Raw genomic sequence first — 17,929 nt, 5'->3', positions numbered from 1 at the left:
GTGACCATAGTGTAACGGAAGATAAAATTTTATATTAGTATAGGGGTAACTATGGATCTTCTCCCATAAATGGAAAGCTTTGGAAACTACAACTTAAATAGAGGTAAAACAAAGAACAGAACCCATTATAGAAATCCAGAAATAGATAAAAATAAAATCACTCTTCACATCAGCCAAATTGACTAAATTCATGCATAGCCTGCTTGGCAATTTCAAACGCTAACATAACAGGAGAAAAGCTATAAGAGCTGAAAGGAGTACAGCGCCCTAAAAACACAGGCTACACAAATACTGAGACAGTGCTTGAACTTCCGATACTCATCTCCGTAAATTCACGAAAAAGACTACTCCATCACTTAAGATGTTGGGTTGATATCTTTAGGCGTCACTTCTCCATGATCAATGCCCACATTACCATATGCCGCAGATGAATACAAATCCAAATACCATAGAGCAAATACTTTTACAGCTTTATCCGATAGACATACAGCGAAAAGGAAACACCGACAAATGTCAAATACTACATAAACCAGGGGACTCAACAACAGTCAGTCTCTGACTGGACCTATCCAGTGTCAGTATTTACCGCTAAATTTTTTTTGGATAAACTTAAAAAGTGTCATTAGATCTAAAGATGAACTCAGTTGTCTCAGCAACCATGAAACAGCCAAGTCACCCATTCTCTCAGCCTCTCAGGAGTCGGAGACCTTCAACCTGAGATTTCTGCAAGAACAAAAAAAGGCTCAAATTAATACTCAACTGTTTTCACCCCTAATCCTATCCTTATTTTGGGAGAGAGAGAGAGAGACCGTCAGCACAACAAATTATTTGATAAAACAGGACACATTATATCAGGCTTTTCCAATTTCTGGGCATTCGAGAAAAAGATGTGACATGCCGTTTGGTTCTAGTGGGAAGAACAATCACACAATAATGTTCAATATTGTTAAAACATTTGGGTTTTACCTATCCCCTCCACATAAAATATAACACTGTTTAACACAATATTTGGTTCCAATTTCTTTTCTGCATAACTAATACCCGCAGTTATGCGTGTATCATTTTATGCAGGGATAGAATGTGGAATAAGAATGCGGGGATTGGTAATACGAAAATCAAAACCAATAAATGACAAAAAGAACCCTCCATTTTTTTTTATCAAATATACCACTAGGCAGGGTGTCTAATGGTTGATTTTATTATAACAAATTGTAACTACATCATGTTAAAATAAGAGCTTGCTAAAATGAGATATGATATGACTAACAAAAAACTCAAACTCTAACATGATCCTAACATTATCTGATAAATCTTGATCCAGAACATTATCCTTCTTCCATTTCTTTCTCCAGTAGCTGCCCAGTTGAGAAAGTCTAAGCGACAAAAATAACCCTTCATTATATTAACCTAATCTTTATTTTCTAAAAGAAATAAAAACATATATTGAAATATACAATGTATAATACTTAATATTTAATACAACAAACCAAAAATTCAATAATAAATAATCCCCACATTACAATCCACGTATTACTAATCCCTGCATGACTTGCTTATACGCCAAACGTCACAGGGACCATCCAATCATTATTATTCATAGTCATAACTCACAAGGAGGGGAGGTGGTTTGGAGGAAAGTGGCTTCTATTCATATAAAGCAGTGAATCACTGAACAACGAAAGTGAACCATGTATAATCCCTGGATTTTCTGAAGCATTTTTTAAGAAAGTTTTTTTTTTCTTTTTGAGAATGCAGGGCATTCTGAACTATTTTAATGAATTGACTTCATGTACCTCCTAGCCTCCTCAGTATGTCTGACATATCTACCCTCATAAATCTTCTACTACATGACAATGACACATAAAAGAGGCATGTCGGATGAAAGATAGCCTTAGTATACTCCTTTTTCCTTTTCATACATTGTAATAAAGGTTACTCTCACTTATGCTCCAATAAAGAGCTAAATGATAAATGGCAATGGCAAATCATCGGGAAGACCAAACTCCCCATTAAGGTCAAGTGCTTTAGCTGGACAGCCCTATATGAAGCATGTTTAATACAAGATAACCTTTCTCGGTGATATCTGGAACATTTTCTTCTAACTTTTTGGAGTTGCATGAGTCAGCATATGAATGTTGGTGTTCATGGAGAGTTCGAAAATCCATCACGAATATCTAGACAAATGGTGCCTACTTATATTTTTTGGTGTATTTGGAACGAAAGAAATAGAAGTTCTGATAGTATCACAACTCCTATCATGTCCTCGAAGCCAAAAGTCTAATAAACCTTTTTACTTGCAAAATCATGCACTTGCATCTAGCTGTGAACTCTTTTTTGGATTGTATCTACTCTCTAGTTATAATATAAGCTGTTGTATATGAGCAAGTACATCTTTTTAATGCAACTTTTTGCTATGCATCTTCTTGATGCTTCTTCAATGAAAACTTTACTTAACCAAACAAAACTACTCCCTCCCCAATTTACGTGAGACTCATTCCTTTTTAGTTAATCGCAAAAAGAATGACACCTTTCTATATTTAGTAACAAAATAACTTTAAAACTTTCTATTTTAACATTAATGAGATGATTTATAGCCACACAAATATCTATAGCTTATTTTAGACCACAAGTTTTTAAAGTCTTCATTTTATACTTAAAACGTTATGTCCTGTCAAACATCTTCACATCAATTGTGAAAGAGGGAGTAGTTGATATCATCTATATAGATCTTTTTCTAACGTTGCATCATATCTTTAGCTAAGTATGCATGGATTCCAAAAAAAGGTACATATTTGCGAAGCAACTTCCTTCAATGTGATTTTAGATCAACCTCATGCTTTCAGCAAATTCACTCACAATGGTTTAACACATATAAATCGGTGCCTTGGGAGGTCGACTCCGAACATGACCAAACCATCTGAAACAACTCTCTCAATTTATCCCCAATTTGTGTTACTTGCACCTTCTAGTGGATGTGGTCATTCTATATCTTATCTAATGGAGTATTGTATGACCGTACATCCATCTTAGCATCCGCATCTCAACAACATTCATCTTATGGATATGTTGCATTTTGACAGCCCAACATTCACTACCATATACATCTTCAGTCTTACAACTATCTTCTAGGACTTAAGTATCTTTCATTCTTTCTATCACATAACACCAACTAGCACTTCTTCATTTCAACCATCTGATTTTAATTCTATGAGCAACATATCCATTCTCCTGCAACAATGAGACAAGATATCTCAATTGTTTGCATTTGACGCCGCAATCTTCGTAGTCTCATCTCAATTTCGCTCTTTGCATGTTGACTAAACTTTCAGCGCATATATCTTCTAGACATTAGCTTTCACTTTAGCAAGTATCTTTCATTCTTTCTATCACATAACACCAAGTGACACTTCTTCATTTCAAACATCTGATTTTAATTCTCTGAGCAACATATCTTCATCAATCATTCCATTCTCCTGCAACAATGAGACAAGATATCTCAATTGTTTGCATTTACACACCGCAATCTTCGTAGTCTCATCTCAATTTCGCTCTTTTCATGTTGACTAAACTTGCAGCACATATATATTCAGTCTTACCTCGATACTTGTATATCACTATCAAAAAATAGAGTCTTACCTCGATACTTGTACATCAGTATCAAAAAATAATATATTCAATCTTACTTATACTTATCCTAAAATCTCTTATTTTCTAAAAGTGTTTCTCCCTATAATTAACTTATATTTTCAATAAAATTAAATATTAAAAGTAACATAAATGTTTTAAAATCTAGTACGAAACCAAAATGACATATATATGAACATCAAATTTAACTTTTGTAAGTGAAAAAAGAATATCAATTTTAAGAGGATTAAACGTTTAATTGTAGTTGAATAGGAATTTCAACACAGATATCATGATGTAAAGTAGAGATGAATTAGAAGTTACAACCTATCTTGTCAGGATGTCGTAAATGAATAGTTTTATTCATATTTTATAACTCAAAACATTTTTGTCTACAATATGTATATAGGGAGAATTCAATCATTTTGCAATAAAAACTTTACAATAATGACGGGAGATAAACATATAATGCACGTTAAAGAACCCAAAATACCAAACACAAATACATTCATTCAAATTTAACCAAGAAAAACACATTTATTTATCCAACTTCAAATATATATGTATTACCTTGTAAAAATAAATTCCCAGGCAATAATAAGTTAATAAAAGATAAGAAGGAGCTCACTGTTAGACACTTTTTATAACCTAAGCAAGTCTCCTACCTAATAGACACTGCACAACAAAAAACAAAATTGTACATGTACATACATATAAAAAGAACACTTTTTAAGGAATGTACATGTGATAAAAACATCTACGGGAGCATCCAATGCATCTGTTTTCTCTCCTTTTCTTTTTAATGCTAATTACTATATTTACAACGTCCCTTTTTAATTGATGCTAATTCAAACTAATTTTCTTCATTTGCTCACCATTTGGTTTATTTGCACTTAAATGTAACAAATTGTAACTTCAATATAGTAATTGTTCAAGTGCTAGAACATTGATTAAATAATGATCAAGACCCTTTGGATTTTCTTTATAAATAACTAAGGGTCACGAAAACTACCCTTTTCAAAAGACACGATTTTGAAGAGTTTAAATATGTAGATTATGCAATTTGAAATTGAATATGCACGTCCTTTGACAATAAACATGAGTTCATAGTGCCTATTGACTATTTCGTCCATTTCTTGTAGCCACCTGGTTCTACGTAACTTGACATGAAAAACTTAGGCATTTTTTATTTTCCCACTTTATGTTTATTTTTTAATCCAATTACTGGACAAGAATGAATTATTTCTTCATATATCAATACTAATTTATTAATAACCATAAAGACTACATTAAATAACTTTTACCTTATAAAGTTATTGAATAACTGTGTAAATCAAATAATTAAACAAAGAGTTGTGTCTTTTCTCTCAAAGCGTTGTGTCCTTTCAATAAAATGTTTTAAAAGTTCTTTTCTAGCGGCCAAATAGTTTCTTTAAAAAAATTAGTTACTAATAAAGGAACACAACTAATTAGAGAAGACACAATATAAATCACAAATATTTTTTCAGTTTTTTTATTTAATTACTATTAAATACAAAAATGTATATTAATAAAGGAGTATTTTGGTCTTCATCCCTATGCCGAGGGTCTATTGGAAACAACCTCTCTACCTCCCAAGGTAGAGGTAAGGTCTGCGTACACTACCCTCCCCAGAACCCACTTCGTGGGATTTCACTGGGTATGTTGTTGTAGTGGTAAGGTCTGCGTGCACTACCCTCTCCAGACCCCACTTCGTGGGATTTCACTAGGTATGTTGTTGTAGTATTTTGGTCTTCAACTTTTTAATTTAGGGTTTCCCAGTTGTATAAATAGGATAAATAGAGATAGATATGTGTTAACTACAACTATATCATACGCTAAAGCGAAAGCTAGGATAGTCTTCCCTTCGTTCATTCCTACTAACATAACCATATCCTCGTAGACTTGGTAAAAGTCGTCGCTATGTTTTACCGACATGACCATTTAGATTTCCTCCAATAAAGATTTGTTGGTCTCCTGAAATCCCTTGAACCAATGTGTCCACATCCTCCCAAAATTTAGCTTTAGCTTCTGCATCTAGTCCATTTTGCAGAGCGTAGGAAGCAATGACATTGATTGTCTCCTTTCCCAAGAAAGACTTAACACAATAATCATATCTCTAACTCACTTTACCTCTACAGACTACAACCTTATCCCTTATCCTGGGGTCTTGGTTCTACATAATTCCACTCTAACCCTATTTCTATCTATCTCACAATACCATAATTTATAACTCGTGTTGCCCATCTCCCTAGCCTTTTTCCCTTGTACATTTTAGTTTCCTGCAGGCATGCAATATCAACACTCCTTTTTAGGGTATCCATTAATTCGATTGTGTCTTATGTTCCAGCTACCTACCCGAATTCAACTCTCTCCGACTAACGTTTTTACCCTAATGGCCTAATCTTACCCAATCTTGTCCATCATGTGGGAACCCTTGTTCATACTCCCTCACACCCAAGGGGCAGTGTAAATAATAAGCCCCCGGCCAGATGCAAGTAATAAAAAAGGAAAGCCCGGTGCACTAAGCTCCGGCTATGCGCGGAGCCGGGGAAGGGCCGGATGCAAGTAATAATAAAGTGGAAACAGAATTGCTAATTGACAGATTGAGAAGATATATGAAATTATAGGACTATTTAAAACTGCATATGGAAAAAGTAGATTCTCAGGTAGCTGAGCTCATAACTAACAAACTGCATACCTGTACAAGAGACTCACCATTGGTGCACCATAAACCAGGCAGCTAACTGGTCACATACAGTATATAGCATTATCTATGTGCGGAGGAATTTGCTTGATCTCTGTTCCTAGTTCTTGTTCAATTCTATACCTGTCAGATACAATCAGTATCATTACCAAGTACATAAACTAAATAACCTAAACTAAATAACCTTCTACCGCAAAAGAGATATATTATATACATACAGGTTGAAGCGATCCTCATAAGTAATCAGGTTCACAGCTAAACCAAGATGCCCAAATCTGCCTGAACGGCCAACCTGCAAAAATATACGAAATAAGAAAACAGCACATATAGGTATAGAGAGATGATTCACTCAGCAAAGATTTGTAACGCGTATACCCTGTGTAAATACGTCTCTGAGTTCTTCGGGAAATCAAAATTGACAACAACATTGACTGCTTGAATATCTATCCCTCTAGTAAACAGATCTGCACCCAACATAAAAGAATAAAAGGTTGCTCAATCGACCAAGAAAATGAATAAAACATAACACAATATAATTATACGAAGTGCGCTTAGTAATCAACATGGAGAGAAGAGGACTCAGAAAATCAGGTGTGAATAATTTGATATCAAGCCAGAATCATCATCTAAGAACAGGCACAAGGAAAAGATCATCATGCAATAGAGAAATCAGCAAATTTTATAAGACAGGTAAGAGCAGATTGCAGATTTTCCATGTACATAGACAAAGATATTACAGAGAGTTGAAAAACACCAAGCATAATAAAGAGATGGACGCAACAGCCAGGCTAAAAAGGAAGTTCCTCGCACAAACATTCTCAGTTAACTCGCCTGCATCAGTTTTGGGGATTCAAGGAGCCACCCATAAAGTAATAAGCAAACACATTACACATCAACCATAACTAACAAAGAGCAAATTCACCGACCAACTTAGATGACATTCAGCCCCACGAAGACCAGCATTAACAACAGAAAAGAATAGAAGTATGATTACTAATAGTTTCAAGCAGATGCCACTTATCATACCAGTACAAACAAGGTTCCTGCAGGCACCATTACGGAAGTCATGAAATACTCTGTTCCTATGTTCTTGAAGCATCTTTGCATGGATGTAGAAGCATGAATAGCCTAACTCTGTGATCTTCTTGGCTAGCAGTTCCACACGGTTTACAGAGTTGCAAAAGATAATTGATTGGTTGATTTGAAGCTGTAAAAAGAGTTTTAGAATGTATGAATTGCAGCAGACTTCAAAACATCCAACCTTAGTTGTGTTAGGTACTGACCTTTGAGAATAAAGTGTTAAGGCAGTGAAGCTTCTGCCTTTCTTCTACAAAAGCATAAAATTGTGTTATACCCTTGAGAGTAAGTTCGTCCATAAGGTTGATAACATATGGCTTCTGCAGATATCTATCTTTGAAGTCCTTGACTGTGACTGGGAATGTAGCAGAGAACATTAAGACTTGACGATTTGCTGGCAAGAAACGAATCAGCTGCACAATGGAAGGTTGAAACTCCGGAGAAAGAAGCTTATCAGCCTGAAGGACATAAGTATGCACACAGATATAATTAGTAGTCATGTACAGAGTTTTCACTTGAAACAGAGAGATAAAATATGTGGGGAATAGTCCTTAGGTGAGTTTGGGTAATAACTTGTAGGTTCGAAGCAAATATCATAGCTGAACCAGCTTTTCTTATGGATAAAGTCATAACTGAACCAGTTCACGCTAGTATATTCTCCCACGTTAATTAGAAAAGAAAAGCTTACATGCCAGAGATCTAATGTTGACAAACCTTCATCTAGAAAATAAGCTGTTGCACGTGAAACAGTATTCTATACTGAGTAAGGCACTCAAAACGAATTTTTTTATAAGCACGTACTTGAACAATTACTAGCAAGTTGTCATACTTTTAGTCTTCTCTATATTCTCTCAAGAAAACATAATTGATATAGATTTAGTTCCATCAAATAAGGAGGAAAAATGAATAACCTCATCCATGACAAGCATGGAGCAATCTTTCAAAACACATATTCCCTTTCTCGCAAGGTCAAGTATTCTTCCAGGAGTTCCAACCAGTAAATGAACTGGTTGATAGAGTCGCATTATATCATCCTTCAAGCTCGTCCCCCCGGTGGTAACCATGACTTCAATTTTTAAGTGCTTCCCAAGTTCTTTACAAACTTGAGAAGTTTGAAGAGCCAATTCTCGTGTGGGAACAAGGATAACAACTGCATTAAGAGACAACAGACAACAGTAAACCACTAGCTAAAACTGAGTGAACCAAATTTCATCTCTATGAAAAACAATAAAGTACAACTATTTCTTTTTGCTGCACAGGAAGCTAAGTCAATCGTTATGACCAATAAACTTTATCAACCAAACTCCCATTAACCAAATACGAGCAGGTCGTACATAACAGAAGGTGTATCTTCAACTTAACGGTATATGACAGGGAAGTTGCTGCACATGAAGAATCAGATAAAACTTATTGATGCACATGCAAGGCTGAGAGAACATACTCTCTTTCAAAACCTTTAGGTTGCCATAAAGTTTACTCCATTGTTTTACCTATTAGCTCATCTTTTTTTATCAGGAAAACAATGACGTAGTTAGTCCCTATTACAGCACATGATATGCTCCACTAGGACACAGTTTATCCCATCAAAAGTGGATTTCTTTTGGTACGCACCATCAAAATGCTCCGGTATAAATAACAACTTTCATGAGCCAATTGAATGTGCAACCAACTGACAATTTGGAATCCTCATCTGCATTTTATCTAGAACTCTAAAATTATGCCAAGTCAATTTGTAAGGTCTGAACTTTAACCTCATTAACAAACAAACCAGCCCGACCTCGAGTAACTGCTGATCTCAAGGACTCTAGCTTTGAAAGGTTTACTCAAGGTCTTCACAATGCAAAAGTATTTTCATGATTGAGTAAGAGTTTGCAGTTGTGTTCAAAACAATCGTATAAAAAGAGACACCCGCGTTTCTTTTGTTACAAAGCTTTGCAAGTTCCTTCACAGAATTATTGACCCACAATGCACTCAAATTTTCTTGTTTTAGACAATGCACACAAGGTTTCCACACTGCAATGTTGCAATTCCATTAAAAAGACGAAAATCTTAGGGGCCTAAAAAGCCAATTGCTGGCTGAACTCATTTAATATGCCATGTACTCGAACAAATAAAAGGCACAGAATAACTATGAATTGCTTGTCAGAACCTTGTATGGCATTGATGTCCTGATCAATTTTTTCCAGTGCTGGAATGCAGAAAGCAGCAGTTTTCCCTGTTCCATTTTTTGCCCTAGCCAAAATATCACTCCCAGTAAGAGCAATTGGGATACTCTCTTCCTGGATTGGAGATGGTCTCTCAAAGCCTTTCTCATATATTCCCATAAGCAATTCGCGCTTAAGGAAATAGTCTTCAAATTCATTTCCCTTGGTCGCTGTCACATCCTACCAGGAAAATAGACTGTTAGGACAGCAACTAAGTAAAGTCCAAAGGAGACAACAAACCAAAGGTACAAATGCAGCTCATGCTTCGGAGAGCAGTGAGACTCCTACAAAATATTTTACGATCACCATAAAATGAAACAAAAAATGCAATGATAATTGATAAGCAAACCAACTAATGAACATGAGATAACAAATCAAGGCATGAAGAAACTAAAATATCTAGGTGAGGTATTGCTGATGTTACATTAACTTAGTGCCCATTTAATAAGGAAAACAAATCTTGGAATAAAAACCAGCATTGCATATACATTGTTTGGTTGTCGAAATACGGAGAATTAACCAATGTATAAAATTCAGCATATCATACTACAATGTGTAGTTAGCATTATACTTTCCATCTTAAATAATACTTGCATAAGTTATTAGGAAACCTATGTATTATTTTATGTTGGATAGAAAGTGGAATAAAAGTATGGCCATTAGTAACACATGGATTTCGTGTTCTTACTCTTCTATTACTACTAGTTGTCTCTTCTGCTTTAGCTTTCTTGCTATCCTAAGGTTTGCGTACACTCTACCCTCCCCAGACCCCACTTGTAGAATTACACTGGGTATGTTGTTGTTGTAGTTGTAGTAACACATGGATTAAGATAACAGATATATCCCCATCACTTCAAAGTTGTTGTAGTTGTAGTAACACATGGATTAAGATAACAGATATATCCCCATCACTTCAAACTTATACCTTTCCTTTTCTATAAAATTATCCAACCAGAAATAACCCTTGCATTGTTAAGCTGTACATTACAATCTCGACATTACTAATCTCTGCAAAACTTGACTTGGAACCAAATGGCCCCTTAGTTTTAAATGAATATAGAAAATTAATGTTGCAGAATCATAATCCATGAAGTATAAACTGCCACATATCACATGACATGAATAACCCTTGCATAACGCCACAAGAAAGCAAAAATGGCATGATTTTGGAAACGAAATTCCTGCCAGAAGCAACTTGTTATAGCTATTCCACTTGACTTTGCCATTTTCAGTCTTAATCAATGCCAAGCCTTTTTGCACAAGGGCGCCTAACAGATTTACATAAACACTATTACAGCGCTGAAAGATGAATATAGTATAGTTCATAGACACCATACAGAAAAATAAGAAGGTACTAAATGAATAGGGAAAAACTCATAAGTAAACTGATGAAGTGTGACCATCTCAGACAATTTAAGCTTTTAGATGAAGACGATCACACAATTCAAAATAAAATTTGTAAAATAAGAATGGACTATATATCAGAAGAATGACAATAGTTTTAGCTTTGTTAGAAGTTCTAAAGGGTGTTTGGGTATATTGATCTCCGTGAACTGCTTAAACTACTAGAGATGGAACGCCTTTCTTTCTTTATTTTAGATGTGCAACACGCCGAGCCAATGTGTAGGTATGATTCTTTTTCTTGCACCAAAGATGTGGAAACACTTCGTTTCTGTAGCGTAACGAGACTTGAACACATGACTCTGTTTAGATACCATGTTGAATAGTGTGAACCACCTCATCCATCCAAAAGTTTAAACGGTTGGATACGGCAACTTTATCAAAGGTGAAAAGTGCAGGAAATCCTAAGTGTCGGCTCAAACTTTAAGCCCAAAGAACAGGTAAAGCGCAAGCTTTTGGCGAAGAGGTACAGGTGAAGAAAAAATTTAAATGTATGCATGTCATGCAAAGAAATAAATATAGATACAAACAACTGTGCACCAAAGAATTGAGAAACTACAATTCATAGGAATATACACAAGTAAAGATGCTTTTTTTATGAAGGTGGTATCTGAGCAACCTTGCCCGCACCTTAACTATTTCATCGGGTACCTGCTACCTCCGTGCCGGTACCGCGTAACTCTGCCCACCAAGGCTTAGGTAGATGGGAAGAAATCACCTAGTGTACAACTAAGGATTTGTCAATTACGTTGAAATTTCTTCAAAATTTCTGAATTACATGCAAGATTCTAAATCAGATTAGTGACTGGTTTTCTTTTACTAAATTTATAATTTTGTATTCCGAATCACCCACATATTTATATAAAGTTTCTCAGCTTAGTTATCCTTTTCTATATTTATTATTTAGTGTTGTCATCTTCAAGACTGGGTCATGCGTGTTCAGATGTGTGCAATGATGCACTAAACTGCCAGTTAGACGGGCGAAGCACCTGGCACCAAGATTCAAGGCTGCCTTATGCAAACATTTTACAACGCTTTGAAAGGGGGATTATCTATCATTTACATTATCTAAACTTGAACATTTGTTTTGGATGAAGGTGGTGTTTGGGCAAATGGTTCGCACCTCAACTATTCCACTGGATGCCTATGTATCCCCGTCCACTAAGACTTAGATGGGAAGAAATCACCTAGCTGTTTGTCCTTGTTGGATTTGAAACCGGTCTCCAAAGTTTGCATCCACTTTATTGACCGATTATGCCACGCTCTTGGGTGCTAACTTGAGCATTTTCACAAATCATGTTTCAACTTGTTATCATGACCTAAAGACTTAATAGAGAGGAGGGGAGCCACGAGAAACTCATAATATGGCAAAAGCATCTACCAAATTGGACTTCGAGCTTTTTCTTTCGGAAGCAAAAAAGCTAACATTATTTTTTTATGACCACGAAATTTGTCCGAGGCCAACCGCAGCATAGGAAACTCGGTGATAAGGGTCTGAAGGTTGTTATAAATACTCCTTTAAATGACATACTTTTGGATGCTCGAACACAAACAACCGAAGGCTTAAATCATGACATGTTATTCCTCAACTAAATATTCTTCTTTTTATAACCGAGAAATCTCCAACGGCCAGTTGTGCACGGTTCGACACTATGCACATACTCCTTAGCTACATATTCTGAAGCTATCCATGAGAAAAAAAATGATAAGGCCATGGAAAAATTTATGAGACGCTTGTACGACCACCTTCTTCTTTAGTAGGTACCGCTTCATTTTACTAAATTTAACTTGTGAAACAGGCAAAGCGAACATACCGTCTGAGTTAGAAAAGAGAAAAAATTTAATCAAGATGTCCAAGAAGAGAGAATTTTTAATCATGATGATGTCTAAGAAGAAAAACAAAGACCGTGGCTTTAACATGATCGTCATCAAGAGAATAAATCAAGATAAATTCACCTAATAGCATAGAGAGACTCGACAAATGCAACGTTTACCTCTGTCCTGTATCGAGTATCAGCTGGTGGTGGTTTCAACCTGGCCTTCCAGTCTTGTGAACTAGAGAAGAGGAAAAAGAGAAGATTTAGCTCTCCAGTTAAGGTTTAAAATATGTTCAATAGCATAATTAATAAAATAAACCAGACTCCTGAAACATATATAACCCCAAATAGCCTTTCTAACACTACAGACCTAAAGTGTTAAATAGTTAAACTTTGAGAGAAGATAACATCCTTTCTTAATATATCCTTGTTGAATAATCAAAACTACACAACACACGGAAGCTAAGTTCCCTCGATAGTGAAGATATCCCTTGGTGTATCCAAGGCTCAGCATTAATGACTTGTGTCATATGGGAAGACTGCACAAGAGTCTTTCCCCCACCCCAAACATTCCTGTGTTCTGCAGGCATCATATAGAGATTCACGACCATCTCTTTCTCTATTTTTTTAAAATGGTGACCACTCTTTCTCTATTGTCCCACAGTTCACAAGATGCACAGACATGTTGGCCTTAAATTTAGGAGTTAGAAAGATCTAAGCATTGAAAGCTCTTGCATTACCATGCTTTAATTTGTTGCATTTAGACAAGGAGTATAAAATTTTATGAGACAACATTCTTCATTCACTAAAAAGCAGTTCCAACACCATATGACTAGCTAAAGCACTTTGTCTATGAAAAATGAAGCCTTCAATATGTTGTGAGCCTTATAAAGCCCTCTCTTATCACATTTGCATCCTGAAGTGTCAACTAATAAAGCAGTCTTCAATGCCAGAAGCCCAGAATCATAAGAGTATTAGAACTTGTGGATTAAACTGAGTGAAGCCAGCAAACACTAAACTCACTCAATATTGAGCTCAATGAACCAAGCTTATCTTAACCTGGAAATAGATCGCTCTTACGTATATCATAAATCCCTTTACTGGAGCTCAAAATTGATCCCAACAAGTTTTTAAGCGGCACACATTAATACTACGTCAGTATCCCTCTACAAAGCTACACTGTTATATATAGAGCGATTTGACTCCCCCAAACAGGCGTTTGGGCTTTATCCATTCCCACTTAGCAAACTACAGATACACTAAAATATTTCTAACCAGTTATAAATTTCTTACAATGCGCAAATGACTCAAACTAATTTAAGTACATACAATTAAGCGCAATTTTCATAATGATGACAACCCACTAATCGTTAATTCAACTAATTATGACGACCCACTAAATCGTTAATTCAACTAACCTCCCACAATTATCTGCAATTTAAAAATTCAAATTTGTATACTACTTTCGTATGAACAACTATTTTTAACTAAATTTAGTAGAAAGATGTCAATCCTACCACAAACTAGTCAACCTAAATTTGACAATGTCATCCATATGTTTCAAACAGAAGCCAAATTCAGCCTAACCTTAAACTCCTCGTAGCAGATATATTCCATATGCAGGGTGGGACCCCGATACCGGGAGTAGATGTGTTTCATAACTTTATACATCTAGCTAATAAATTTTATTACCGCATAACAGACATGCTCCCTAACTTTTAGGGGTCGTTTGGTAGGATGTATTAGAAAAAATAATGCATGTATTAGCTTTGGTATTATTAATATCTTGTTTGTTAGTGTTTTTCAACCTAAGTACAACTAATACATGTATTAGTTATGCACCTTATTCAGTACTGTTCTTTTACATAGCAAATCATGATATTAGCAATACAATGGTTATTAATACATGGATAAGCATGGTTACAGTCAGAACTGCCCTTAAAATACACCAAACCAAACAGTGGTTAAGAAACAATCCCAGCGTAACTAATCTCAGCATTACTAATACACCATATTCAATACTATTCTTATACATAGCCAATCATGGTATTAGCATATTATTAATAATACATGGATAAGCATGGTTAAAGACAGAACTGCCCTCAATACACCAAACCAAACAGTGGATAAGAAATAATCCCAGCATAACTAATCCAAGCATTACTAATCCCAGCATAAACAATCTCAACAAAACCAATCTCAGCATAACTAATCTCAGCATCACTAATACACCCTATTCGGTACTATTCTTAGTTTCTTATACACTCTACCAAACGATCCCTTACTAACTTACCCACACTTCACATAAGTATAATTGATACCAAACTACGAACAGACGCAAATAAAAAAAACAAATAAATAGAGTTAATAGCAACAAAAAAAGAACACCAGCATTACTAACGCACACTATTCAGTACTCCCTCCATCCTAATTTAAGTGTCTTACTTTCCTTTTTGGTCAATCCCAAAAGGAGTGTCTCTTCGTATATTTATTACTTTTTCCAATTCCATCATTCTTCGTGACAAGTTTAAGACAAGGACTACACACATCTATAATTTAAGACCACAAGATTCAAAAGTCTCCCTCTCTGCGCCCAGTTAAACTAAGATACTATTCTTATACACTCTACCAAACGACCCCTTACTAACTTCACACACTTCACATAAAGGGTACGAGCAGTAGTACTATGCACTTGAATGGATCCGAACTATGAACACACGCAAAAGCAAAAACACAAACAAATATCGTAAACATCAAAAAAAAAAAAAAAAACTACCTTTGGTCAACTGCCTCAGATTGAACAGTTTTTTCAACCTCGTCAACCGTATTATCCGACGACAACTGATTGTTGTTGTTCCTTCTAAGCCATTGCTGTGTTTGTTGTTGTTGGTTTTGAAAATGCTGCTGTTGCTGTTGATGATTCATTGGACTTCTCTGCACATACTGTTGTTGTGGATTTGGATTTCTCTGTTGAAAATTAGGGTTAGGGTTTGAGTACATGTTAGGGTTTCCGCCGCCACCACGGCCGCCCATTCCTGGTGGTGGATATCTTCCTCGAGGATTCATTAAAACGGATCTACAAAAACCCTAAAAAATTACGCTAATTTTGGAGCAACAAAAACCGTCCACAATTATATTCTAAGGTGAAAATGTATTAACAACAGAATTGAAGAAATTTGTGAAATTTGAAGAACTTTTTGGTGAATTTGGAGAAAGTTTTAGTGAAATTGTTGATGAAATTTTTGGAGGATTTGAAGACGTTATGTGAAGAAATGGGGAGAAATGATTGAAGTGGGCCTTAGGGCGTAAAAGAGATTTGTTTAAATTGTAGAGGGGTCATTTCATTTAGGGTCATTTGCAGCTTTTCCCCCTATTTTGTGCTGGTCTTTAATTTTTACAGATATCTCACTTCCTTGCTGAATTTATGTCCCAATATGCATAAACTCAATTTTAATGGATAAAAATTGAAGGACCAGCACATTTGTGGGGCAATTCATGCAATTATTTCTCACTTCATTTACACCTTTTTATGGAACGGGTTGAACGTGTGGGAGGTCATTTGTTACACGTGATAAGGTGGATATTCCAGCATTAAATTTGGGATTAATTTTGTACTTTATTTGACAGAAGTTATAAATTTAAATTTATCTCACCTTCTACCAAGAAGAGTATAAAATGAAGCTTAAATTTAATGATGGATATTTCACTTTATCTCATTAACCTTGGATTATTTTGTCCCACCTCCTAGATGGGATAAATTAATTCAAGATTATAATTTTGAAATTATAATGCCGGGATAATTTAGTCTGCGTACCAAGCTAGCTCGGATGTTCTGCTTGGGATCTATACTTGTTATGATTGCAAAAAGGGGCTTCAAATTAAAGTGAAATGCAAATAGAACCTCACTGTAAGAGAGCTTAATTTATTATCTTCAATAGTCAAACACTAACATTTCAAACACTAACATTTTTTCTTTTAGCAGCCAACCTGTGAATTGCAATTTTCTATTTGCAAAGGTGGGGAGCTCGTCAGGTCGCAGTAGAGACAAGTTATAGTGGCTAATTTAAAATGCAAAGTTATGATTGAACTAATATAAAATGATTATCATTGTTTGATTGCTTAAAAGACTGAGCATATTAGGTACTCCACTTTAATTAGATAATTTAATCATATTTTTTAACTTATATTAATTTATTTGAGGCATAATAATTATGTATATAACATGAATAAATTATATGCCTCAAATAAATAAATATAAGTTGAAAAATATGATTAGGTTATCTAATTTATGTGATCAGTCAATCTCTATAAATGGTAAATACTGCAATTACGAGAAAAAATAAATATAAAATGGAAGAACAGTACTTCCTCCGTTCAATTTATACGAAGATGTTATTATTTGGAGAGACAAATAATTTTTTCTTTTGATTATAATTTTCTCAAACTTCTTAAAAATATTTTGAATCATCAGCCATATTAACTTGTAGCACTTTTAGTGTAGTTTTTCAATATGCATATTTTGGTTTAAAATATTTGAAGAATCTATACAAGAGTTCATGGACAAATTAAATGTTTGATTCTCGAACTCCGAACACCTTCACATAATTTGGGACAAAGGAAGTAACTTATCTTAAATAAGTACACGTGTCACATTTTCTACCGTGTAATTAATTTAATACCTTGAGCACAACCCTTAATAAATTAATTTTATCCTAAAAAGTAAGAGGTGTTTTCAATAAATCATCCTTAATTAAATAGTACCTATTTGATACTCGCTTCATCCCAATTTATGTGATGTTTTTTCACTTTTCGATAGTCAATTTGACTAAACTTGCAATTTTCAATGTGATATTTTAAAACTACTTGAAAAGTACTATAAGTTGCAGCTTTCCTCATATCAATTTGTTGTAAAAATGTAGTTTAAATTGTTGATCAAAGTTCATGTAATTTAAATCTCGAGAAGCGAAAAGTATCACATAAATTGAGATAAAGGGGATGATCTTTAATTATTTATAATTCACTTATCAAAATAAGATTAATTTGAAAGAAAAGAACTAACCTTCTAGATTATGAAAAACAAA

General features: G+C 34.9%; 1 protein-coding gene across 2 annotated transcripts; it reads right to left on the bottom strand.

The window, feature by feature from the left end:
- Positions 1 to 125: 125 nt before the first annotated feature.
- Positions 126 to 16,176, bottom strand: LOC132632920 (DEAD-box ATP-dependent RNA helicase 8-like). 2 transcript variants are annotated; one of them, XR_009579495.1, is made up of 10 exons: positions 15,625 to 16,175; positions 13,026 to 13,086; positions 9,576 to 9,810; positions 8,338 to 8,576; positions 7,633 to 7,884; positions 7,376 to 7,556; positions 6,725 to 6,813; positions 6,568 to 6,641; positions 6,344 to 6,472; positions 126 to 723 (listed from the first exon to the last, which is right to left on the bottom strand). XR_009579495.1 is itself a non-coding variant. In XM_060349078.1 (10 exons), the coding sequence occupies exons 1-9, from the start codon at positions 15,912 to 15,914 to the stop codon at positions 6,394 to 6,396; spliced, it is 1,500 nt and encodes a 499-aa protein (XP_060205061.1). In that variant the 5' UTR covers positions 15,915 to 16,176; the 3' UTR covers positions 126 to 723; positions 6,361 to 6,393. The 2 variants fall into 2 exon arrangements, 1 of the variants encoding a protein (XP_060205061.1); XM_060349078.1 differs by having other exon boundaries at positions 6,361 to 6,472; positions 15,625 to 16,176.
- Positions 16,177 to 17,929: the final 1,753 nt, after the last annotated feature.

This window comes from Lycium barbarum, chromosome 1 (assembly GCF_019175385.1).
Source record: "Lycium barbarum isolate Lr01 chromosome 1, ASM1917538v2, whole genome shotgun sequence".
In the NCBI taxonomy this organism is placed as follows: domain Eukaryota; kingdom Viridiplantae; phylum Streptophyta; class Magnoliopsida; order Solanales; family Solanaceae; genus Lycium; species Lycium barbarum.
This window is presented reverse-complemented; position numbering and strand designations above follow the sequence as displayed.